A 25,413-nucleotide genomic window follows, 5' to 3' on the forward strand; every position below is an offset into this window, starting at 1 on the left:
CAACAATATTGTGTTGGTTCCAGCAACCTCCGCCATACCCGCCCACGCCCAGTGTGTCGAGCGCGCTCAGTTCGGGCCACTTCCAGCACACGTACAACACACAGACACCCGACCAGACGGACAGCGCGCCCCACCACCAGAAGTTTGTCGACGCACGTACGTACTAACGATACATAGTATAAACATGTATTGAACTGAAAGGATCTTTAGCCGCGTTGAGCACACTTTGGTTGGGTTCGCGTCACCGACATGCTCATGACTGACACTTATTGGAGAGCATAATTAGCCGCCAGCTTTTAGTATACCTAGAGGGTCACCAGTTGATCAACGACCGACAGTACGGCTTTCGCCATGGACGGTCGGCAGGTGATCTTCTGGTATACCTAACACATAGATGGGCGGCGGCTATTGAAAGCAAGGGGGAAGGCCTGGCAGTTAGCCTGGATATAGCGAAGGCCTTTGATCGTGTATGGCACATGGCGCTCCTCTCAAAACTTCCATCATTTGGGCTTCCCGAGAGCTTGTGCAAGTGGACCTCCAGCTTCCTCACTGGACGTAGCATACAGGTCGTTGTCGACGGATATTGCTCGAACCTGAAGCCCGTGAATGCTGGAGTGCCCCAAGGCTGTGTGCTATCTCCTACGCTGTTTCTTCTGCATATCAATGATATGTTGGACACCTCCAACATACATTGCTACGCGGACGACAGCACTGGTGATGCCGTATACACGGGCCATGCAGGTCTCTCTCGGGAAATCGTCGACCAGTGCCGGGAGAAACTTGTGTCTTCTATCGAGTCCTCTCTCGAGAAGGTCGCGGATAAGGTAAATTGAACCTTGTCCAATTTAACCCCCAGAAGACTCTAGTTTGCGCGTTTACCACTAAAAAAACCCCATTTGTCGTATCACCGCTCTTCGAGAACACTTCTCTTAAAGCCCCTAGTATCGGAATACTGGGTCTCCAAATCTCGAGCGATTGCCAATTCCGTGGCCATCTGGAGGGCAAAGCCAAATTGGCTTCGAAGAAGCTGGGTGTCATCAATAGAGCACGGCAATACTTCAAGCCGGCCCACATTCTAGCGCTCTACAAAGCGCAGGTCCGGCCACACATGGAGTATTGCTGTCATCTCTGGTCTGGCGCACCCCAGTATCTGCTCGATCCATTTGACCGCGTGCAACGTAGAGCAGCTCGAATTGTCGGGGAATCAGTGCTCTATGAACGGCTGGATCTCTTGGCGTTGCGTAGAGACGTCGCATCATTGTGTGTCTTCTACCGCATTTATCACGGGGAGTGTTCCGAAGAGTTATTTAACCTTTTCCTGCCGCCAAATTCCACCTTCGCACGACACGCCACAAGTTAGGATTTCATCCCCACCATCTGGATGTGTGGCGGTCCTCCACAGTGCGGTTTTCAAGGAGCTTTTTCCCTCGTACTACAAAGCTTTGGAATGAGCTTCCTTGTGCGGTGTTTCCGGGACAATACGACATGGGTACCTTCAAAAAAAGCACGTATACCTTCCTTAAAGGCCGGCAACGCTCTTGTGATTCCTCTGGCGTTGCAAGAGAATGTGGGCGGCGGTGATCACTTAACACCAGGTGACCCGTACGCTCGTTTGTCCTCCTATTCCATAAAAAAAAATGGTAGAGGAAAATATTATGAGTTTGCGTCACCGACATGCTCATGACTGACACTTATTGGTAGGGGAAAATATTATGGGTTCGCGTTACCGACATGCTCATGACTGACACTTATTGATAGGGGAAAATATTATGGGTATGCGTCCCGACATGCTCATAACTACATATACTGGATAAATAAATAATTAGTAAATAAATATATATAATAGTTTGACAATTATTGTATGGGTGAAATCTCTGTAAGTTCGCGTCACCGAAATGCTTATAGCAGTATATCTATAGCTATCTATATACAGCTGACATGTTGTGTGTTTCTACGCCATTCTGAAGTAAGTATGAAATCGTTCAGTTATTAAAAAGGAGATGAAACAAATATTGATATTGGCCTTCTTGATAGCGAGGCCTTGGTGTATCAGCAATCCATTTCTTTTTATTTTTTTTTCTTTTCCATAATTCGTTCTTCTCCACATACACAAGAAAGAAATAATGTCCAAATCTTTATCACTATCGCTCATCCGAACTGCTATGTAATATATACATAATAGAAGTGATGTGTACTGCCCCTTATTGCAGTTGTAATGCGATAGGTACCGTCATGCGACGCGCCGCGCAGCGCCGCTCTAATGCGGTCCAGCCTTTAAGAGACACTTACGAAGCCATGCTAGCTAAATACTTAAATTATACGATTTTATTTTTATATATCGACAGGCTGGTTAATACCCGAACGCGATCTGGAAATCCGCGAGAACATAGGCAAGGGTGAGTTCGGTGATGTAATGTTGGGCATTCTCAACGGAACACAGAAAGTCGCGGTCAAGATACTCAAGGACAACCAGGCGGCTAACAAGTTTAAGGCGGAGGCGAGCGTTATGGCGTAAGTTGAGATTTATAATTACTAACTGGTTACATTATATATGGAACTGACGTCGATGACATTACACCGTCGCTTTATTACGGTGTGCAAAACAAGCATCACTAGCATACATAACATATTATAATTATAAATAAATAAAAAAACATGTGTGCAATTCACACGTGGTAGAAGTGAAACCTTCAGAAATGATGAAGAATTTTCTATAAAATGATGAAAAAAACTCGCAACTCTGCACGTATAAAAAATACCACTGTTGTTGTGATGCCTTATCTGAAGCTTTGTACTACGCATGCGCCTACAATAAGTATTAACACATGTACAACGCTTTGGCCCAAGCAAACTCCTACTATGCCTTGGTAAACACGAGTGGAGGAAGTACGAAGCAGAGTACAAAGAGAACCACGAACAATAACAACAACGGGTCAGCACTTGTATAATAATTTTATTATGTTGAAAAAATTTTTTTTTATTGTATTTAGTTTGAGCTGATGGTCTTGTTATCAATGCTCTACATAAGTAAAACCAACTAACGATCTAACAAATGCAACATCTTCGTTGTTATTTAATATAGATTCTAGATTTGATTTGGCTAATATGAAGGCTTATCCTCCATCAGATCACTGAAGCACGAGAACCTGGTGCGGCTACTGGGCTGCGTGGTGTTCAGCTCCAATGGTCGCACGTGCATCGTGACGGAGCACTGCGCGCAGGGCTCGCTGTTGGACTACCTGCGGAGCCGGGGCCGCCACTACGTCACGAGGATGGACCAGATCAACTTCGCCTAGTGAGTATTGGACAGCTGGACTGGATTGATGATCAAACATTGTTTTGTGTAGACTTGGACATAAGCCTTTGAAATGACACCTAGCTACATTGCTAGAAGTAGTGTGTGACTTCTCGCCCCCAAAAATCCACTAAATTTTATACAAATCATTATAGCCGACTAAATTCATAGAAAATAAATAAAAAAGTATATGTAGATACAATAATTGGCCGTTTAAATATATTAGATATTTTGAACGTTTATTTCAGGTAGTAGGAATGTTCGAGCATAAATTTTGAATGGGGGGAAACTTGCACACAAATGAAGTTTCAGAAAGGTGTTTACGCCTTTCCAAAGGTGACTTAAAGGTGGAATCTGTTTCTAAACAGATTCCACCTTTCGGTCTCTGTGAATCTACCTGTGAAGATTAAATTTATAAATGAATTGGTGATGGACGATTCAAGATGCGTGACACCTTACTCTCAAGCAGGCTCCATGTTTGTCTGTTCATGACTCACATACAATGAGAGACTTAATATTATATTTTACTGTTATATAAGTTTGAATAATATTAAACAAATCAAACCTATAATAATATTGAAATAATCATGAATCACCTAAGATATTATAATATTATTTTACACTATTATCACTGCGTGTCCATAGATGACCTCAGTAACGTTTTATTAGTACCATAATCCTATTTTTAAATTTCATTTTCTTAATGTATTGTTGGTTAGATACTCAATTTAGGCTTTTTTGAATAACAAATCTGATAATTAATTTATATTCAAATCTTTGTGAAGGCATATTTTTATGTCAATAAAGGATGAGACCAGCAGGACGTTCAGCTGATGGTAATTGATATGCCATGCCCATTATAATGCGGGTGCCGAGCGGCACTACAATTGCGCTCGTCACCTTGAGACATAAGATGTTAAGTTTGCTTAGTCTAGCCTAATTTCACCAGCCATGGTGCCCTTCAGTCCGAAACACAACAATGCTTACACATCAGTGCTTCACAAAAGCGCCGTCATATAAACGGCATCCTGTAACATGTGTGTCGGTACAGCGACGCGTGCTGCGGCATGGAGTACCTGGAGCGCCAGCGCGTGGTGCACCGCGACCTGGCGGCCCGCAACGTGCTGATCTGCGCCGAGGGCCGCGCCAAGGTGGCCGACTTCGGCCTGGCGCGGAGCGACGCGGCGCCCGACGACCCCGCCGACGCGCTGCGCGTGCAGGCCAAGCTGCCCATCAAGTGGACCGCGCCCGAGGCGCTCAAGTACAACGTGAGTGGCGTGCTAGGGTATAATACTGTAGGAGTGGTAGTGTTGCGACACAACCGAACAGTGGCGTCCCTGGGCGTCCACAATTAGGTACCTGATAGTGGATGTCCAGGCTGCCCCTCGTATTCTGGAGGGGGCAAACCTATGCTGACTCTCTTCACTGTTGGACCTTCTGTTGACCTCACATCCGGACGGCTACCTAGTTGCCGTTGACCCTCCTCTAGGATCGTTCGACCACTGCCTGATCCGGAGCACCTTGCCGATCACGCGCCTACCATAGCCCCTCTTCTTAGACTGTCACCGCGTGTGGCACTATAGGTCAGCAGAATGAGGTGCGGTACTTTTTTGCGTCCTACCCATAGAGGCAGATCTGTTTTTCGCTGGGTGATCCAGATGCCGCTGCTGACGCTGTCGCTGATGCGCGCAAAAATAACAATTTTGCAGGAGTGCTATCAGGCTTGAATGCGTGGTATCTAATAAGGATATGAATTTCAGCGAACTTATAAAACACTACAATCCTGCCTCCAGGTCCCCCAAAAAAGAGTTATTACTGACGCGAAGTCGAAGCACATAGGCAGCATCGGCGAGAGACTAGCACGCCTTCCCGCGGGAACTAGTGCGTTCTGGTCGCTCACCAAGGTTGTCTAAGGAAACTTATGCCAGCCCGCCAGCCCTTCCGCCATTGCAAAGGGACGATGACTCGCTGGCCCATGAGGCGAAAGAGAAAGCTCATCGCCTGGGTTCCCTCTTCGCGTCCAACACCAAGGTGCACCACGACCAAGGTGCGAGATATACATGCCGGAGGTAAAAATCTGGCATGGTGCCGTGCTTAAGGCGCTTCTCACCTTGGACATTCATAAATCGAGCGGGTCCGATGGCATTCTCCCGATAGTGTTGCGGACATTGCTCCGGAACTGGCGCCGGTCCTTACCCGTCTTTTCCTGCTCTCCTACTCATCAGGCGTAGTTCCGAAATCATGGAAGGCGGCTTTAGTCCACCCGATTCTCAAGAAAGGTGTATCGGATCCGTCCAACTACCGCCCCATTGCCATTATCTCCATTTTTTCCTAAGTAATGGATTCGATCATCAACCCCCAGCTCTTGGAATACCTAGAAGAGCACCAGCTGATCAGCGACTGCCAGTACGGTTTCCGTCCGGGTCGCTCAGCTGGTAAACTTCTTGTATACCTCACCCATAAATGGGTGCAAGTAGTTGAGTCGAAGGGAGAGGCGTTGAGTTGGTGAGTTTAGACATAGCGAAAGCCTTCGAGCGGGTGGTAATAAAGGGCTGATAGCGAAACTGCCATCCTATGGGTCGCTTTTTGGCCGATCGGAGCATCAACGGTGCATGCTCCGACTTAAAACCTATAAACGCTGGTGTCCCGAAAAGCTGCGTTCTATCCCCTACACTGTTACTTCTGCATATCAATAATATACTGATATATGAAATACTGCAAATCAGCAGTATTCATTGCTTTGCAGACGATAGCACAGGGTATGCTTCCTACATTGGCCGTGCCAACATGTCCCAGGAAAGCGTCGACGAGAACCGGAACAAACTTGTGTCTGAATTCGAGAAAATTTAGTCCAATCCAAAGGGCCGACCAAATTTAGTCCAATTCAACGCCAAGAAGACACAAGTTTGTGCGTTCACCGCTAAAAAGTCTCCTTTCGTCGTATACCCTCGATTCGAGATCAAGGCGAGACAGTACTTCACTATAAGCCTGTAACTACATAAGGCGCAAATTCTTTCTCACATGGAGTACTGTTCTCAACTCTGGGCGGGTGTTCTCAGTACCAGCTTCATCGATCAAGTCGACTCCGATATGGTTGATTCTTTGGCGTTGCGTATAGATGTGGGTTATCTCTGCATCTTCTACGCATTTATCACGGGAAGTGCTCAGAGGAGCTGTTCGGGTTGGTTCCAGCGTCCGAATTCCACGGGTACATTACGTGCAAAGTACCACCCGCATCACGTTGACTTCTGGCATTCCACAACCGCGCGTTTTGCAAGAATTTTTTTGCCTCGCACAGCCACTTTGTGGAATCAATTACCGGCTGCGGTTTTCCCGAACCGTAACGACTTAGGGATCTTAAAGGTAAGGCAACACATCTCTTGATACCTGATGTTGCGGATGTTCATGGACGTCACCTCTCTCCATCCCGTGAGCGTCTTGCCCGTTTGCCCCCTCTTATATAAAAAAAAATAAAAGTATGATCTGACAGCCAAAGGGGATTAACATTATTAAAGACTTGTATTTTTAAGTAATTTGTTGATAAATTATTAAAATTTAACAGTAAAACTCCATCATTGTATTCGGACAGATGGTAGTCAGTATACATGGGGCACACTAAAAGTTATACACATCTAGCTAATCGGAACTATTTGAATTTCGAATGTTATATTTTTTGAAACGTTGCAACCTTCTTAGTAATAAAAAAAACAATTGGCGGGAAATCAGTTGTCTATCTTTTTTATCACACATCAAAGTTCTACGTACGCAACGAAAATGGAATTAAGTCGATAAGATTTTAGAGCGATGATTTTTTATGATTTTATTCTCTCTAAGTTCTCTCTCTCCGCAAGACTGTGCTGCTCGCCTTTAAAATGCTTTTGGGAGTGAAGCACCTTGCTTGAGCATCGTGAGGCGATGTTTTGGCGAACTTGAGAGAGTTCGGGTTTCTTTACATGACGAATTTCGTGAGGGGCGGCCTTCAACTGCCGTCAATGAAAATAATGTGGCTACTGATAAGCGGCTAATTGAAGTAAATCCGCGGATTGCCTATGAGACAATTCGAGGACTATTGGGGATTGGCATGAGCCAAATTCAGAAAAGTTTACACGAAGAATTGAAAGTTCGGAAACTTTGTTGTCGTTGGATCCCTCATGAACTAACAGCGGAGCAGAAGCGGGCTCGCGTGGAATGGTGCTCACAGATGCTAATGAAGTACGACAACGGAGATTTTAATGCTGTTTATGAGATTGTCACAGGAGACGAAACGAGGATTTATTGTTTTGAACCCGAAAAAAAAACAGCAATCTTGTGAATGGGTGTTTGAAAATGAGAACAGGCCAACAAAAGTGAGGCAGGCGAGAAACGTTGTTAAAAAAATATTGCACTTATTTTCTCGGCTACGGGTCCCATCTGCACAATTCCAGTTGAAGATCAAAAGAGTGTTAATGCCGAGTGGTATTCTACCATTCGTTTACCTAGAGTGTTAAAAAATGTTCGCGAAAGACGACCAAAAAGCAGCGTTTTCCTACATCATGACATCGCTTCTTCACACACGGCCAACAAGAAGGTCATTTTTAGGTTCCGAAAAAGTACAACTCGTCACCCATACCTGCACATAGCCTGCACATAGCCCCGACCTGGCACCCTGTGATTTCTGTATTTTCCCCAAAATCAAAGATTTGATAAGAGTTTTCACTTTAAACAATTCGGAAGAGGCAGTGATATCGTTCAATCAACACGTAGAAAACATTCCTTCAGAGCTGTGGTCATCCTGCTTAAAAAAATGGTTCGATCTCATGAAAAATTGTAGAGTATTTTAAAAAGCAATAACATAATATTTTGGTTATAACATGTTGTTTTTTTAAGTTACGCAAAACTTTTAGTGTGACCTACGTATATGTCTGTGTGTGTATGAGTGTGAAGGTTGGAATATGTGTAATTATGTGCGTGTGTGTACTCGTGTTAATGTGATAATAACACAAGATTTAAACTATAAATATTTTAGTCATCAATGCTATGTTGTGATTTATCCTTTCGGCCCTCATCATAAAATATTTGTTTTACATTTTGAACAGCTTAAAAACCCTATTGAGTAAGGAGGTTTTTAAAAATCTGTGATTGCATAAGTGCAAACTTATTAAGATAAGTTTAATATCTATAAAGTCTTCTTTCTCCAAATTTAAAGATTCTCTCCTCTGTGGGTCATGATATAAGTGTTCAAAAGTATTTTGAAATGTTTTTTTTTTTTTTCAAGAATCTTTTTTTAATTACAGAAATTCTCAAACAAATCCGACATGTGGAGTTTTGGTATTCTATTGTGGGAAATCTATTCTTTTGGAAGGGTGCCATATCCTAGAATTGTAAGTATCCATTTATAATTGTAGGTATCTTCAATTTAATTTAGAATTAAAAAGTAGTTTTTACACAATATAATATACTACATTTTCGAGTACTTACATATTTACTTTTCTCTTTATCTGTTATTAGTTATTTATGCAACTGTTGTGTAATAAGGGGTATTAAAACACGAATGTGGGTTTATCACACGAGGTGAAGCCGAGCGTGATAATAGTATCACATGAGTGTTTTAATACATAATTATCAACAGTTGCATACAAGACTTTATCTACACCCAGAATATGAATCCTCTAAAAGATTCTAAAACAGTTAGCTTGCTGCTAACATTAAAACAGCCAGTCCTGGTAGTAACCTAATATCATCCCTTACTGATTATATACAAATAAACTAAGTATTAAAGGAAAAATTTATTAATTTTAGTAGTAATTTACATTTTATATAGTGCAATCATTAAAATTCACTTGAATATTATGTTATTTTGTAGCGTTTAAAATATCCGGCGTTGTGCTGTCAAAACTTGAATTAGTCATTTTTTCAAGAAAAATGGCGGGGTTTCGAATAACCTACTTTTTTTTACGGCGCGCCATGTTCTGGTAGTGTGGAACGCGCGTAAACGAAAATGTTATTTTTTTGAAACTGAATAGAGGATTTAAAGCATGGGTGTAGATAAAAATAGTTTCAAACGTGGGCTTATGATAAATAAGTATTTAATTTTACCCTTCTTTGACATTTTCATTTTCAATTCACAATAAATAATAATATAAAATACAAAAATTGAAAATTTTGGTTTAGTATATTTTTAACACTTTAACAGCCGATCACGTACTGTGTACGGGCAGTGTCGATCAACTCGGTACGCCGATCACGTACTCCGTACGGCTTTGACTTTCCTATCGTCTGTTTAAATACCACGTGCCCGGTGCGTGAATGGCGTGTAACCCCGGTGTAGAATGACTCTTTATCTACGCACACATGTATAATTCACCGACGGGAGGTGCGGGGTGGAGACAGGACAAGCGATCTTTCACGGCGCGTCGCCAGTGCGCCCACGCCACTAACGTGAGAGTACGTCCTTGCATTTTGGCGCGAAATGGCTTCCGCTCGGCGCAGTTACCGGCTCGATTCTAAAGAAATTCTTGATGCTTTGGTAAATGATGTTAACTCAGACATTGAGGAAGACCCGGAAATTCAAATTGAAGGTAAATTATTGTATTTTATTATTGTATTTTTATTCAAATATACCCTTTTTGCGACGTATAGATTTTTATTAGTGTTTTCTCTCTCCAGAGGTAATTCAAGACTTACAAGAGGTGGTATCGGTCCAAGATGAAGTAAATGATGATGCTGACATGTCAGAAAACGTATCTGAACCAGACCAGGGACGGAGCCGGGGTCGCTCGAGACCTACACTTCGTGGCAGAACGAGATCGCGCGGCGGACGCGTTCGGTCAGGAAACGGGCTACTTACTACGCATGGTTCCCTATGTCGGCGACTCGAAATCTGTCGAGACTATTATCACGGAATTGAGTGAACCATATTTTGGTAAATGGCACACCATTTATATGGATCGTTTTTTTACGAGTCCGACAATTGCAGACTTACTTTGGCTGAAGAAAACTCGCACTGTCGGCACAGTGATGGCAAATCGTCGTGGTCTGCCACAGGATTGGCGACAACAATCTTTGGAAAAAGATGAAATGGCTTTTTGTCACCGCGGAAATCTAACTGCCTGTAAATGGAGAGATAAGCGTGATGTACTTATACTCACGACGAAACATGGAGCTAGCTGGACAGAGGTGGATGCAAAAGTCAAAGGTGTGGGCGTAACCAAAAAGGTGAAACCAGACTGCATCCTCGACTATAACCATTATAAAATTGGCGTAGATCTCAATGACCAATATGTGTCCTATTATTCGTTAAATAGAAAAAGTATGAAATGGTGGAAAAAAATGTTTTTCAATTTAGTAGCGCGTTCTCTGGTAAACGCTTACATTTTATACAATAAATCCAGAGAACAACGACGCCGCCTGCGATTCTCGCAGTTTCTGATGGACTGTGGTGAACAGCTGGTGGAAACTGCATCAGATGCTGAAGCAGGACCCTCCCGTGGTCCACATGCTGTCGGGACTAGCACGAGGCTCGTCGGCAGGCAATTCATGGAGAGGATTCCAAGCTCGGAAAAGAAAGATAAAGTCGCACGAGTTTGCAAAGTGTGTGCCGACATTTTAAAAAAAGAAACCGGAAAAAGGGGGCGCAAAGAGACCATTTATTACTGCCCAGACTGCAATGTTCCCCTGTGCTACTATCCCTGCTTCAAAATATTCCACACAAAAAAAAATTACGTTACATAATTAGCTCAAGTATGTAAGATTGTTTATGTTGGAGTTTTTTTTTTTTCGATTTTAGACCTCTTTTCTTAATTTTTTTTCATAAATATTATTTTTTATTACAAATGTTTTTTATTTCATCCCTAAAAATATAAAGAACAATAGTACATATAAAAAAAGAATAATAGACATATCACAGATAGTTTTTATTTTATGAGTCATAGAATATCGGCAAAAAACGCCGGCGTACCAGGGAAAGCCGCCTTTATAACGGTCGGCTGTTAAAGTGTTAATATTGGTTTAACGGGTTGAAATTAAACCTTTTCGCACTATTTTTTGGCTGCCTTATTCCGTTTGCCTGCAGCTCCAACTGTCTCTTTACTTTAATTTTTGGAATTTATATTTAAATTAATTTCATAATCATCAAGATCCCATGGCGAGGTGTAACTATCGTGCAGATATCTACATTACGAGATCTTGCAGAAGTTACGACGAAGTTGTTTAAATAATTAGATATCTATATTTTGTACATTTAGCACCGAATTAAAAAGAACGTTATCTAATAAGTACCCACTTTTAGATTAAATAATTGTGGTTTAGTTAGTTTTTAGTTGTTAGTTAATTTTATATATATGTGGAAACTTTTAAGTAGCCATTAATAATTTTAATTAAGTACTTAAGTTAACATTGTAAGCTAGCTGTAAAGGCTGATTTACACGTATTAAGTTGCCAAGTCTTAACTAAATTTCAAGCGACTTAATTTTGAGTAACCGTTTACACGTAAAAATACTAAATAACTATTTAAACTCATTTATTTGCTCAAGATAGACGACCGCAATTTCTGTAATTTAAGTTTTTAAAATTTCATAAACAATCGTCCTTTATGTATTCTTCAATGAACTTTATTGTCGTGTCTTCCGTCCACTTCGACATTTTCGAAAGATTTTTATTTATAAATTAAGTAGGAACTATGTTGCAATGCACTTCGTCAGCTTCTGCTTTTCACTAAAATTTAACTAAATTTTGCCTGTCCAAACATGTCAAGTGATTAGGCACGCCCACCAACTTAACCGAAAAATAGACAAAATTCTATTCTACCTTGTTTACTTGCAACTAAATTTTAACTTGCAACTTCTTACTAAATTCACTGTTTACACGGGTTAAGTCACTTAAAATTAAGTTAAAATTTAATAAATATTTTAGTCAACTTGATATGTGTAAATCAGCCTTAAGTTTCCTAAATAATTATAAAATTAAATGAAATTAACATGTTTGTCATCTTGATGTGTTAATAAGCGCTACTAACGCCATGAACTGCCCTCTATCTATTAAGCTCCAATACTCAGCTTAGTTCGCATGTGGACTGGTTCCGTTCTGCCGAGCGCTAGCCAATGTGTACATGTTTGATTCCGTTGTCCAGCCGCTGGCGGAGGTGGTGCGGCACGTGGAGCGCGGGTACCGCATGGAGGCGCCCGAGGGCTGCCCCAGCGGGCCCTACGAGGTCATGCGAGCGGCGTGGCACGCCGACCCCGCGCAGCGACCCACCTTCGCCACCACGCGGGGGCGGTTGGCTGCCATCCGGGACGCTGCCCAGGTAAAATAAGGGACGAGACGAACAGGACGTTCAGCTGATAGGAACTGATACGACCTGCCCGTTACAGTGCCGCTCACGATTTTCGGAAAACCGCAAGAATTCTGAGCGACACTACATTTGTGCCCGCTACCTTGAGACATAAAATGTTAAGTCTCATTTGCCCAGTAATTTCACTAGCTCCGGCGCCCTTCAGACCGAAACACAGTACGGGTTCATGGCAGATATAGGCGCCGTTGTGGTAGTCATAATCTAGCCAGCATCCTGTGCAAAGGAGGCTCCCACTGGTAGAATGTAGATGAACCAGATCCTGGAAATGGAACAGAACCTGAGAGGTCCCGGGTTCAATGTCCCGCACCTTTCATAAATTTTGGTTACAAATTTAAGCTGTTAATATTGTCTCAATAAAGAATATTTCACTTAAGGGTAATTTTCTTACACTTCACACGCTGGCAACTGGACTATGTCGGTGACTTATATTTTCCTAACGATCTCCTCATTTCTCGAATTCGATCACGCAAGGAAACTCCGAGCATAGCCCTCTCCAATGCCCTCTGAGCTACTATGAGCTTTCTCATAAGCGACCACGTCTGCATACTATAAGTCATCACTGGCAACACACACTGGTTGAAAACCTTCGTCATCAAACACTGTGGTATTTGGGACGAGAAGATTTTACGGAGCTTCCCGGACGTTGCCCATCCGAGTAAAATTCAACTAGTGAGCTCCTTCGCGAAATTGGACCTGCCTGAATGACTCGACCTCCCTTAAAAGTGCGGGTTTAGACGAAATAACCCTACCGTCACCGGTCTTCAGCTTCGTCAGTTGCCTCTGTCCAATATGTTGATGCTATTCTGATGTGACACCACAAGCACAACTTAGTAACAAACGTAGCTAACTTACTAATACATAAATCTCTTCTCACTAATAAAGACGACGCTCAAAGCGACACCTGAGTCAAGTCATACATATTTATAAATAACAAATAATAATTGTTTCAGTGAGAGTATGTTCAACTGCAGCACGTGGTTTAACGTTAACCAATACGAAATGTACAATATTACGAGGGCGCTGTGAAGACAGTAACTGTATTTTATATAACTACTAATTATTACAGATACTTTACTATGTAAGTACTAAATTATTTTGGTAATATTTAAATTCGCCCTCGGCAGTGGCCCTGTTGTAGGTTAGGTCAAGGTGTTCTGTGTCATAGGAAATTAAATTTTATTGGACTTATTATTGTTATGCAGGGCTCTAGTACGGAAACGTTAATAAATATTAAGGTGCATACAGTCTGGTGTAACGTAACATGTCTGTTTGCTCCATTCTGCCGCGAACACGTGTGATATTTTTTCTATATGTATTTCGCGACGAATTTATGAAGAGAGAAGACTAACAATTTTTTTGTTGAATTTTACTTTCGTCATTGGCATCAACTTTGCGATTTCCGACCACGCATCTTGCTTAAGATTTTTTTAATTAGTTTCATTTTGCGGAATCTACTAAATTTCGCGAATCTGTACGCATCAATTCCTCACTCATCTATCACTCCAAGCAGTGTCCTCTCGTCTCTCCATGTTCGTTGCGCACACGTGTTGATTTCCGAAACGACCGTGCACATTGCGCGTCTCTTTGTGTTCGTTTGAAAACGGCCGAGTCGGGTCGCACAAAATGCACATATTGCGCGCACAAAACATCCAAACTATGAGAAATTGTTTAAAATGTGTTACTTTTCATCATACATTGCGATGTATGTACGGCGAATTCTTGCATGATCCATTTCATGTTACGTTTTACCAATCTGTACGCAGCTTGAGTGATCACAGTTATCGATGCAATTAGTTAACGCATCATAAATATTTTTAAATATTGAATTTGTAATGTCAATGCCAATTGGCTCAAATAGGTCAGAAGTGTTTTGAATTATACCATACTGTTATAAGTACATTAGTATCACATACTTTGTATTAAAATACTTTATAAAAGGGTTAATGCACGTTATAACATTACTTATAACTAATATGAACAGTTTTCTGCCTGATGTTTCGGGCGCTTTACAGCATACATATTCACAGAAGTCTTCGGTAATTATATGCGTTTAACTCCTCTCCAAAGTATTTTAATAATTGTGTCACTCATAACAATGTAATATTCATTCAAATAACATCACCCTAACCACTTGGAGAAACACATCGCTAACTAAAGCCAAAACGTATAACGGCAGCCAGCGCGAGTTTCGACAGCATAATATATAGTTTAAACGTAAGTCATATTCTAAAATAATCTTTATTGAACCAGGCTTTTTAAAACCTTTGAGTTGTCTTTTTATATTGATAACCCATAGGGGTTCGGAAATAGTAGAATGAGCGGGAGCCATACAAGGAACCCGAAGAAATAAGGACTTTATTCTAATTTAAGAGCTATTGTCGGTGCAGCATCTATGAAATAACTTATTTTTAATGCTTTCATTTATGGGGAAAAATAGTGCAACAGCCTTTTGCTTTCTGCACGGCAGTTCTAAAGCTGGTGCACTACATCCAGATCGAAACTAATCTTAGACCTCCTGCCAAAACTGGTATATAGGTATTTCACTAGTAAGTGATGGGCAGAATGTGGTTTGAACCGAATACGAACTTCGGCCGAGCATTCGGTAAAAATCAAAAATTCGGCTGAAGTTCTGTTGGTTTTCGACGCATCTTCTCAGGAGTGACAGGTTGCGTCTTGTTTATTCATCGCGGTCGGCTACGCCCTACCGAACCGTTCGGCCGAATGCCGATGTTCTGTTAAATTGAATGTAAAACTAATTTCGGCCTATCCCTAGTAGGTACGTCTGCCGAACAGTATCTCGTTGATTCTTATTTAATGATGACATTAATGCGATGTTAGAAACGTAAAATATATAATTTTGTGTTGGTTTCCTTGGTTTTGGGTGATGATATGTATACCATCGTATGACCTGATGGTGAACAAAACATTTTTGGCGTGTACCAGATATTTTAAAAATTGAAAGAACCTAATAAGTGCAAATTATTTTGTTAACTAACCATCGCTATAGTTATATTCCCTAAGAAAATTCATATTATAAAATACTAGATGTAAGACAAAGTGCACGAAAAAGCCCGTTATTTTTGAAGGCCTAATTTATTCTATATTCTTATAAACTCGCACATGACTACCGTACAGCTGTTATATGGTACTGTCTAGTCAAACTATTTGTAGTGTTGTTTGTATATTATATTTCCGTTTTATAATGTCGTTAATTATGGTGAACGAACAACTATGAACTACATTGCACATTAATATTACATTGTATAGTTATCAGTGGATATGCTTAGATTTAGTCGGAATTAGTTTTAACTGGTTGAGACTATTCTGTACTGGATATTATTGTTAGAACTAGAACTAACCGGTATAATCCGGTGATGATGCTGATGATAAATTTGACCTAATTCATGTGTAATAAATTCTAACGTGAGGAAATTCTAGTTATATAGATCCAGTATAAACTATTCATATTTTAAACGCGGTTTAATCAACAACCAGTTTGGCTGTTTCTTATATTATATTGAAAATGATTAGTTTATTAAAAAAAACCCGCTGCCCACGGTGCGATAAAACATTAATGCGGCACGGACGTCAATTATTGAAAACTGCTTGTCAAGTCCTAGATGAATTTGAAATAGTGTGCGCTGAGACTTCGTAGTTTATTAATAACTGCGAAATAATTGAATTAATCTCCGTGGATTGGTGTGTGAAACTAAACTTAAATCCCCAAATGCTAACCCAATTCCACTCAACGATTCCGTAAAAAAGCATCGATGAGCAGCGAGTGCATTACTGTTATTCCAAACAAAGCATGAAGAAGTTGACAAGTTTAAATTACCTAACCTTTGGTAACCATAACCTTATCGTGATAAATACAATAATTTACTATCATTATTTTGTTATCTGAGCATTCTTAACAAATTAAATTACATTATTAACTTGAAACAATAAAATAACATTGTATATAGATATTAAAATATATTGTCAAAATTGCTGAAAAGAATGCAGTTTCGAGTTGTCGGATCCATGCTTTGTTCGGAATTACCATCTGAATTGTATTGTATTTTCAATGATTGCATGACGCCTTAAGGCGACATGTACATTCCTCTAGAATATGTATTAGACAAATCTGGAAATCCATGGTATTAAATGTACAACTACTTAGCAACAATTCGCGAACTGATAATACAAATAATAATAGGTTGGGGTTCACTTTAAACGTCCTCTTTTATTAAAATCTTCCGATCGAAGTGAGAAAAGAAGAGAGAAGGAAGGGCTATGACGTCGGTCGAGCGTAGCGCGTACCCGTGCGCTTGATTGGACATGTATTATCGCCATAGCGCGTCAGTAGACCGTCGTACGCCAGACCTACGATTCTCGAAAGCGCGACGTAACTGTACGCGCGTAGCAATTTATTAGCGCTGGACTGTACGTGTTTATATTATGTTTTCATTGTTAACATACGCTTGACCGATACCAGCGCTCACCGTCGGTCGAGCAGTAGATGCAGCCTTATACTCGCTGATCGATGCTCAGTTGGCCGTCAGAAACACTCGCTTTCTATTATGATGCGAGTAATGGCCCGTCGCACTTGTATTCTCGCTATAAGACCAGAAAAAAAATATCGGAACTACACTAGCTTCTAGCTGATTGCGAGCCCATTACTAACTACGCGCTACTCGTTTATCACCATCGGACAAGTGCATAACAGTAGTGGACTATAGAGAAGAACGAATCGAAAAATAAAAATGAGATACGTCTTTGTTTGGCCACAATTGGCATTTGTCACACAATATAGTAGTGGGTGGCGCAGACTTAATAAATAGGGACAACAGGACCTTTTTAGTTATTATATGCACGCACTGATAATCATCGATCCCATTTGAACACATTTACAGTATTTCCCGAAGCTAACCTGTAAAATTAAATACAAACGTGTGTTGGTTGTTATGCAACATGTTTATTTTTCAATATCAATATCAATGCATTTTATGCGTGGATTGTTGCAAAGAAGTTTTAACATTCTATTTCTCTTGGACTTAAGTCTGATAGTCTCATGCATTTCTAAAAAAAATGTGTAGGTCGAATGTGATAGCTGTGTGCCCCGTGTTGTAGCTACTGTGTGCTTAGTTTGAGTAGCGAATTGCATGATCCAGGTTGTGTGTTATATGTAAGTCTAATTTGGAACTAAAGTGTTGTCGCCTACCAGAGAATTTTTCGGTCAATGACCTTACTAGAGTACGAGTGTTATAGGCACATTGGGTCATTGACCGAAATCGTTCGTGGTATACGACTGCTATATAAGTATTATGTCCGAAATGACAAGACTATCTAAATGTGAATCTCAACAGAGATGTGTAAATACATTTCAAAATTATATTCAATCTTATATGCTTGAGATTGTACTAATGAAATTAAATTACAATAATTTATCTAAATATGTAAATATTTTACTATTCTTAAATATTATATGTTAGACGTCTATAATAACAAGCATATAAGACAATATCACGTAATTTATTTTAAATTTCTGTTTAAATGCTTATTGTTTGGAAATGTCCGTTCATTATTCTTATGCAATATTAGTTGTTAAGTGTTATATTGTTTTTTACGAATTATTTATGATTTATCTGTGAATTGGATAGCAGTATATCCGAGCCGAATATGGAACTATTAGCGGGTTGCACTTTCTATGATTCTATCTACCTCGGCCGGCTCAACGTACCGATATTTCCTTAGTTCACATTTTTGGTCAATGAAATACTTATTTTTCGTTGGTGTTCCGAGCCATACTTTTACTGATATTGCCTTATTGAACTACCTGTTTGTATAGCACAAATATTTTTTTAATCCTTTACGAATATAGTATGTATTTTCGCAAACTCGCTAATAGACCCAAACGACTCTTGACGAGTCATATTTTGCCAAAGTTATGCAACAGCAAACAATAGGAAGTCTTCCCGATCTGTCACTTTCTCTCTTAATTGTACTGACCACTCTACCGAATGTAATCCGAAGTTATGTGTGATAGGTTTTGTAAAGCGGAGATGGACAAAAATCTCGTTGTTTTGTTTAATACTGTTCTATTCAAATGTAAATACATCGCGTACTAAATAAAATTGTATTATGAACTGGGTTTTGTGTTTTTATTCCTTGTTTGTTCTCCCCAATGTAGCCAGTTCTACATTATAATGGAGCCACGAACCACTTTTACTTGCAGCTATGAGATCTTGGTTATTCCCATTTTGGAAGCAACTTTAATGGAGATGCAGGTCAAGGACATAATTTGTCGATAAAAATTCTGAACACCCCATTATTATTATGTCGGTAAGTCATTGTCACCAGGGGCCACTTTAGTAAGTACCGTTTGCATACTCCGACTGCCTGCTTACGTCACGAAAACGTTAATAAATTAATATTAAAAGGTTCCGTGTATTCCAAAGATGTGCGGGGGTCATACATCAACAAAGGCCAGTTTAGATTTGTAAGGCGTTAGGTTAGGATTTATCGCGACAAGCTTCGTTATGCTCGGTAAAATGTCATTGCTTGTGGCGGCGACGTGGGATGGATCGTTCCCTTCCCCAAAACGTGATTGAGGGAGGCGATTGCTGGTCCATGCGTTATGCTTGTGAACAGGCGCTACTTGTAGTGGCAGGATGATCCTGCCTGAATACCACGATACCAGAAACTCTGTCTGCTTAAAATTAAAGTTATTATATTTTTATAATCGCTAATAAAATGCTCACCAAATATCTTTATTTGTTTATGGTGTGTGGATGATGCATCTAAACTTACACTAAGGCATTTACTATTTGACGTTTGAATATTTTTGTTGCATCACTTTACATATTAATATATTGTAATTGAAATGATTTGTAAAACGATGAAGGTGTAAATGTTGATTTAAAAGAGTGGCAATGAGTTTCTTGCCACTTAATCTACCTCAACCTTTTACGAAGTGCCGGTAAATGTAAAAAGAAAAGTATACCTACTTTTAACATTCATGAGTGTCATTTCCGTGACCAACATGAATAAAGTGATTTTGATTTGATTTGAAAGGATTAAGTGACCTTACTCGTTTGTCTTCCCATTGTTAATAAAAAAAATCTATTCAACAATTTACATTTATTTACTGGAATCTGTCGTGTAGTCACAAACGCACGTTTGGTCACAGCAACTGGCTGTCGCGCAGGAATCGGACAATGTCAACTTATACACGTTATCTTCCCAGGAATTATGTCTTCGTGGCGGGCTCATACTGTTACAAGCACGGTCGGTATACGTCGTGCTCTGCTTGTCAACCATATCACTCCTCGTTTTACAATGACAGCGCGTCTTCGGCTTTCGTTTACTTTTTTTATTGTACGTACGTTTACTCTTGGTTCTATAGGAGTTTTCGCTGTCTATTGACATAGCGCTGCTGGTGTTTATGTTGAGTATCTTCTCTTTGTGTCGTTTGGCATCACCGTTGCAAGAACAGCGCTGCTCTGATTGACAGGAGGTTGTAACTTTCCGCGGTCCGTCCACTTGAATTGAAACACCTCGTTTGGTTGCCTTACAAAAGCTGCGCAGACTTGGATAAAAATAATGTATATCTGACGTCGAGGAACTGTTGTCGTTGTGAAACTGCAATTAATTAGCATTTTACAATAAGAATTGTACACGGTTGATTTTCTCACCGAGGAGGTGAGCATTAAAATTATATCTACAACTAGCTGTTGCCCACGACATCATCCGCATGGACGCTATAGATCAGCAAACATACTATCTCTGTTTCGACCATAGACAAAGAACATACTAGCGCAGTGTCTTTCAATCTGTGGGTCTTACTCGGGCGATCGCCGCAGAAGGTAAAAGTCTACAATAAAAACACACTTTTAGTGAGAAGGCCAATCGTTATAATTTTTTTGAAATGTTAAAAATCAAATCATTTTCTTATTAAAGTTTATATCTCTTTATAGTTTTAATGTCCACCAATTGAAGAGAATGTCTGTTCACAGTTTCACACAGGTATGAAGTGGCGATTGGTACTTTACTATATATACTTTAGAGCTTCTCTGGCCAGCTCAGGATACCTATTCTTGTTTTCATTTCATTCAAGAAACACGTCGACACTTTGATTAATAAAATCATTATTGTAGTATTTTAAAATTAAATTATAAATAAGTTAAAACTTACTGATAAGGGGTTCGCCAGAATTTTTTAAGTTTTGCTACTTATGTTACAGGTTCATTACGTGAGAAGTTATACCTACTTCTTTTGCACAGCAAAGCAAAGAAAAATCATAATATATTGCGATATGCACCTACCCATTAGTTCACTGTTAATAGGTATATTATATCGCAACATCTTTATAAGGCCGGGTTCACATATAACAAATGATGGGGAAAGAAAGAAAAGAGTTTGCATCGAGAGACGAATTAAAGAGAAAGGGTGAATCGCTGGCTTTCATTCGCTATAAGTAAACAAGGCCTAACGCATTCACACTCTTCAAAATACTGGAATAACATCAAGGCATGAATGAAGTGCCAATAACATGGATGGTATACCTCTCATACACTCAACCAACGTTCCCTTAGTACGAGATGGATTTAAATAATTACCTTCTGACAAAATTCAACAGGAGGCGCTAGGTTACTCTTAGACAAGAAGTATGACCTTAAAAATGGATCGCCAACATTTATGTTTTGCCCCAGAAACTGATTATCCAGAACGCTGAAATAAGAAAATAATCTTACATGCAAAAATATTATTTTATTCGTAATGTTATTATATAACCTTATAACGATATTTTCAAATAACGCATGGTAGATTTCAACTACTCTATACGAATCTAATTTGTGTCTCTGTCACATTATTATTGTTATTTTAGTGCAGCATCTATTGTTCTTCTATCTACGCTTAGATATGACAATATTTCACTTTATTAGCTACTCTTTTATTATTTAGGTCACGACAGCGGCCAGCAAGAGGCTTTAATGGACGTGTAAGTGTGGCCGCTGCTCCCATGTATTTGGCCAGTACATCAATTTGGTTTTATCTCGAAGTAGGTTGTCAAAATAATGATCAAATTTCCAAGCATGTTTGAAAAAATATATTATTCATTAAGAACAATAAATCCTACAAAATATATATGTATGGGGAGGCTCATGGTCGCTCAGAGGGCAATGAAGATGGCTATGCTCGGAGTTTCGTAGGAGAACCAAAGTCACCGACATAGCCCAAGTGATTGCGAAACTGAAGTGGCAGTAGGCAGGGCACAGAGCACAACGGACAGATGGCCATTGGGGCAGTAAAGTCCTTGAATGGCCGACGATCTGGTCAAGATCGCCGGAATTGGTTGAATGAGGGCAGCGCTAGACTGATCTACATGGCGATCTTTGGGGGAGGCCTTTGTCCAGCAATGGTCGTCTTCCGGCTGTAACGATATATCATGTAAGAATTAATTATTATTCACAAGCGAACAAATGTCACAACAGACATCATAGTGTGCACTATGCAGCAAGTTACGCCATCAATATTTTAATAATAATTTCTGGAAAATACTTTAAAAGTGATGCTCAAGGCTTTAGCTAATTTGAAGTAAAGAAATGCAGACAAATGGAAATTTTCCGCTTAATGGTTGTTATGACCTATGACGTCATATTAGCGCTCGCAATGGGCGCGAAATTAGCAAGCGCTTAAAGTGTCCGCGTCGGTTGGCTTTTATTTTAATTTAGAATAACTTTATCGGCTTATATTTTTTCATAATTCAGTATATAGTAAGTTATTGAATAAAAATATATATCCAACCACAATATTTCACTAATAATAGATTGTAAAATCTTACGGGTAGGGGATGCTCCTTATATACCACAGCTCGTTGCCGACTGGTCTCAAGGTTGGGTATATGTTTGGATTATGGGCATTCGAATATGGAACGAATTTCTCTCGTCTCAATGTAGGAACAAAATAAAATTGCACAGTGCCATCAGGAAACATTACAGATGTGACATCACCTTCGCCTTTAATGTCGGTATATCGAAATGCTAAAATAATTAAAATAATACATTTCATTGCAAAGATTGATCTCCTCCTGATTTAACTCCTCCTAAGATTTCCATTCTGTGCACTCATTTGCTAGTCTAAATTTAGGTAGGTACCCGCTATTTTCCTAATGTAATAATTTTCCTCATGTCAAAGTCTGTCTATAGATAGACTAGATCTAGATCTAGGGAAGTTAAGGAGAAGAGTCGAGAAAGTTTGTATAAAAAAATGGCCATGTTGCCTCTTAATTCAAAGCGCTCCTTGCATGAGTGTACCCGGAACACCTCAGAGAAATCACGAGATTTTGAGGCGCATATACATAGATCTTCCATATCACTTTAAATCACGATTCACGAAGTAAGTCCATAAAAGCATAATAAATAATACTTACGTATTTGACAAGTACCGTGGTAGCCATTTGCGGGCCCATTATATATTGGCTGATTGAACTGCATTATGTTTTCAGCATTTAATGATGGGTTAATGCATTAGTGGGTTTATAGAGGTGTTCTAAGTAGACATTGTTGAAATTTTTAATAAATATTATTTTTTTATTTAGGTATTTAGTGTTGATGCCATTTTTGTTGAATTTATTTAACTGACAGTGTTTGACTATAGTTTGACATTTGAAATACGTTTTTCAAAGAGTATATTAGGTAATAAAAGGCGGGACTGCCTGAGTAAAAATTGAAATTTAGTTAAGTATGAAACGTGCAGTCATTTGACATAAGTTTGAAATACACTACACGCGATTGGCCGCTGAGTATAATCAGGCTAAGTTCGAATGCGAACAGCTGCTTAAAACGTAGTGGATTTCAGATACCTCTTTTTTTACAAGATTAAAGCCGACATCTGTGAATGACTGCACGTTTCATACAATCGAGTGAATCGCTTTTTTCTTAGTTTCGCTAGCCTGACGTTTTTATACAGTACACTGAGCTATATTCATTTAATTCCTTCTACTACTTCTACTTCTTCTTCTAACCTTCTTGGTTTTTAGACAAAACCAGCCAAAACCTTTCTCTTCTTTTTCTGTATTGATATCGTGAGCACGGCGCATCATCTCCGATCATCTCTACCTAGTAGTCTGTTAAATAATTTCTACCTACTTATTATAATAGATTGTTTCAAAATTCACTGAAATCACCCTAAATAATAGCATTATTTTGGCACAAGTAAAATAATACGCATAGACACTTTCGCACGCAAAAATTCGCGCGCCTAAATCGCCCGGTAAACAAGCGACATTCAAGGTTTATAAGCCCCGAACACGAAAGGTTAACAGACTTTAATCTCAAGTCTAAACATTCTAGTATTTACGTGTGGCCATTAATTTTTTTGAACGTTCTTGTGACTCGCTTGTATATACAGTGGGGATCTATTGAATGTAACTTTCATTGTAGTTACACTACGGAACTATAATAAGTATATTTTGATGAGGTCTAGCCGTCGCTCGGAGACCCTTCTACTGACAACTGACCAACTGACAGTATCCGAGTCTTCCTGGCAGTATCTGACGCTATTATCCGAGATTGTCGGACATCGTCGTTTTAAATAAGTGTGTAGATTGCGGTATATTTCCAAACCAAATGAAACAGAGCAAGATCACTCCTCTATTTAAGTCGGGAGATAAAGCTGACCCCACCAATTTTACACCCATATCAGTACTACCAACCTTTAGCAAGATTTTCGAAAAAATTATGTTAACGCAATTAATTAACCATTTTTACAAAAATAACCTCATGCATAATAAACAATATGGTTCTACTCAAGGTCTTTCAAGCACAGATGCTAGTATCGAGTTAATAAGAAATATTTTGGATGCTTGGGAGGATTTATGTGATGCGTGAGGAGTGTTTTGTGATTTATCCAAGGCATTCGACTGCGTTCATCATGAAACCTTACTTCAAAAATTTCACCACTATGGTGTTAGGGGTGTTTCACTAGATTTAATAAAATCATACTTGTGTAATAGGATTCAAAGAGTAGACGTTAATGGAAAAAGATCAACGGGCTCTATCATATCAGGGCTCAATCTTGGGTCCTTTTTTGTTCCTGGTTTACGTCAATGATTTACCATACCTTATTCAAAATAAACATGATATTATACTGTTTGCTGAAGATACATCTTTGTTATTTAAAATAAAACGCCAGCAAAAAACTTTCTGTCAGGTTGACGACGACATTGCTGAAGTAGTAAATTGGTTTAATGTTAATAACTTACTTTTAAACGAAAGGAAAACAAAATGCGTAAGGTTTACACTTCCAAATATAAAGCACCAACCAACACCTATAAAAATTAATAATGAAAAACTTGATGTAGTAGAAACGACAACATTCCTAGGCATTACATTAGACTTTAAGCTACAATGGGGTGCTCACATAAAAAACTTATGTAATCGACTTAGCTCTGCAGTATTTGCGATTAAAAAGAATTAGGCAGCTGACAGATGTTGAAACGGCTAGACTTGTTTCATTTCAGCTACTTTCATAGTGTCATGTCTTACGGAATTATATTGTGGGGTAGGGCTGCAGATATTGAAAACATATTTGTGCTGCAGAAAAGAGCAATTCGAGCAGTCTATAAAATGCGTTCAAGGGATTCATTGAGAGAAAAGTTTAGTGAAATAAATATTATGACAGTACACTGCCAGTACATATACGAGAACCTCCTATACGCCCATAAAAATATTAGCCAATTTAAAAAGAATAGTGATGTACACAGTGTCAATACTCGAAACAAACATAAACTCGCAATTCCATTTAC

At 39.5% G+C, this 25,413-nt stretch overlaps 1 protein-coding gene and 1 long non-coding RNA gene across 5 annotated transcripts in view; one reads left to right on the forward strand and one right to left on the reverse strand.

Annotated features, from left to right (window-relative positions):
- Positions 1 to 18,755, forward strand: part of LOC126973131 (tyrosine-protein kinase CSK) — a 60,766-nt gene extending 42,011 nt beyond the window's left edge. For all 4 annotated transcript variants that reach the window (XM_050820277.1, XM_050820276.1, XM_050820278.1 and 1 more), the window contains 7 exons: positions 24 to 156; positions 2,346 to 2,511; positions 3,128 to 3,295; positions 4,347 to 4,563; positions 8,569 to 8,655; positions 12,402 to 12,575; positions 13,574 to 18,755. In XM_050820277.1, coding sequence (XP_050676234.1) covers positions 24 to 156; positions 2,346 to 2,511; positions 3,128 to 3,295; positions 4,347 to 4,563; positions 8,569 to 8,655; positions 12,402 to 12,575; positions 13,574 to 13,576 — 948 coding nt within the window. In that variant the 3' untranslated portion in view covers positions 13,577 to 18,755. The remainder of the gene's footprint in view (positions 1 to 23; positions 157 to 2,345; positions 2,512 to 3,127; positions 3,296 to 4,346; positions 4,564 to 8,568; positions 8,656 to 12,401; positions 12,576 to 13,573) is intronic.
- Positions 18,756 to 19,730: 975 nt separating this feature from the next.
- Positions 19,731 to 23,269, reverse strand: LOC126973137 (uncharacterized). Its single transcript, XR_007731267.1, has 4 exons — positions 23,038 to 23,269; positions 22,450 to 22,648; positions 21,224 to 21,335; positions 19,731 to 20,246 (listed from the first exon to the last, which is right to left on the reverse strand). It is a non-coding gene; the product is annotated as an uncharacterized LOC126973137 (long non-coding RNA).
- Between the last annotated feature and the right edge of the window lie 2,144 nt (positions 23,270 to 25,413).

Source organism: Leptidea sinapis, chromosome 28, assembly GCF_905404315.1.
Source record: "Leptidea sinapis chromosome 28, ilLepSina1.1, whole genome shotgun sequence".
NCBI classification, from domain to species: Eukaryota; Metazoa; Arthropoda; class Insecta; order Lepidoptera; family Pieridae; genus Leptidea; species Leptidea sinapis.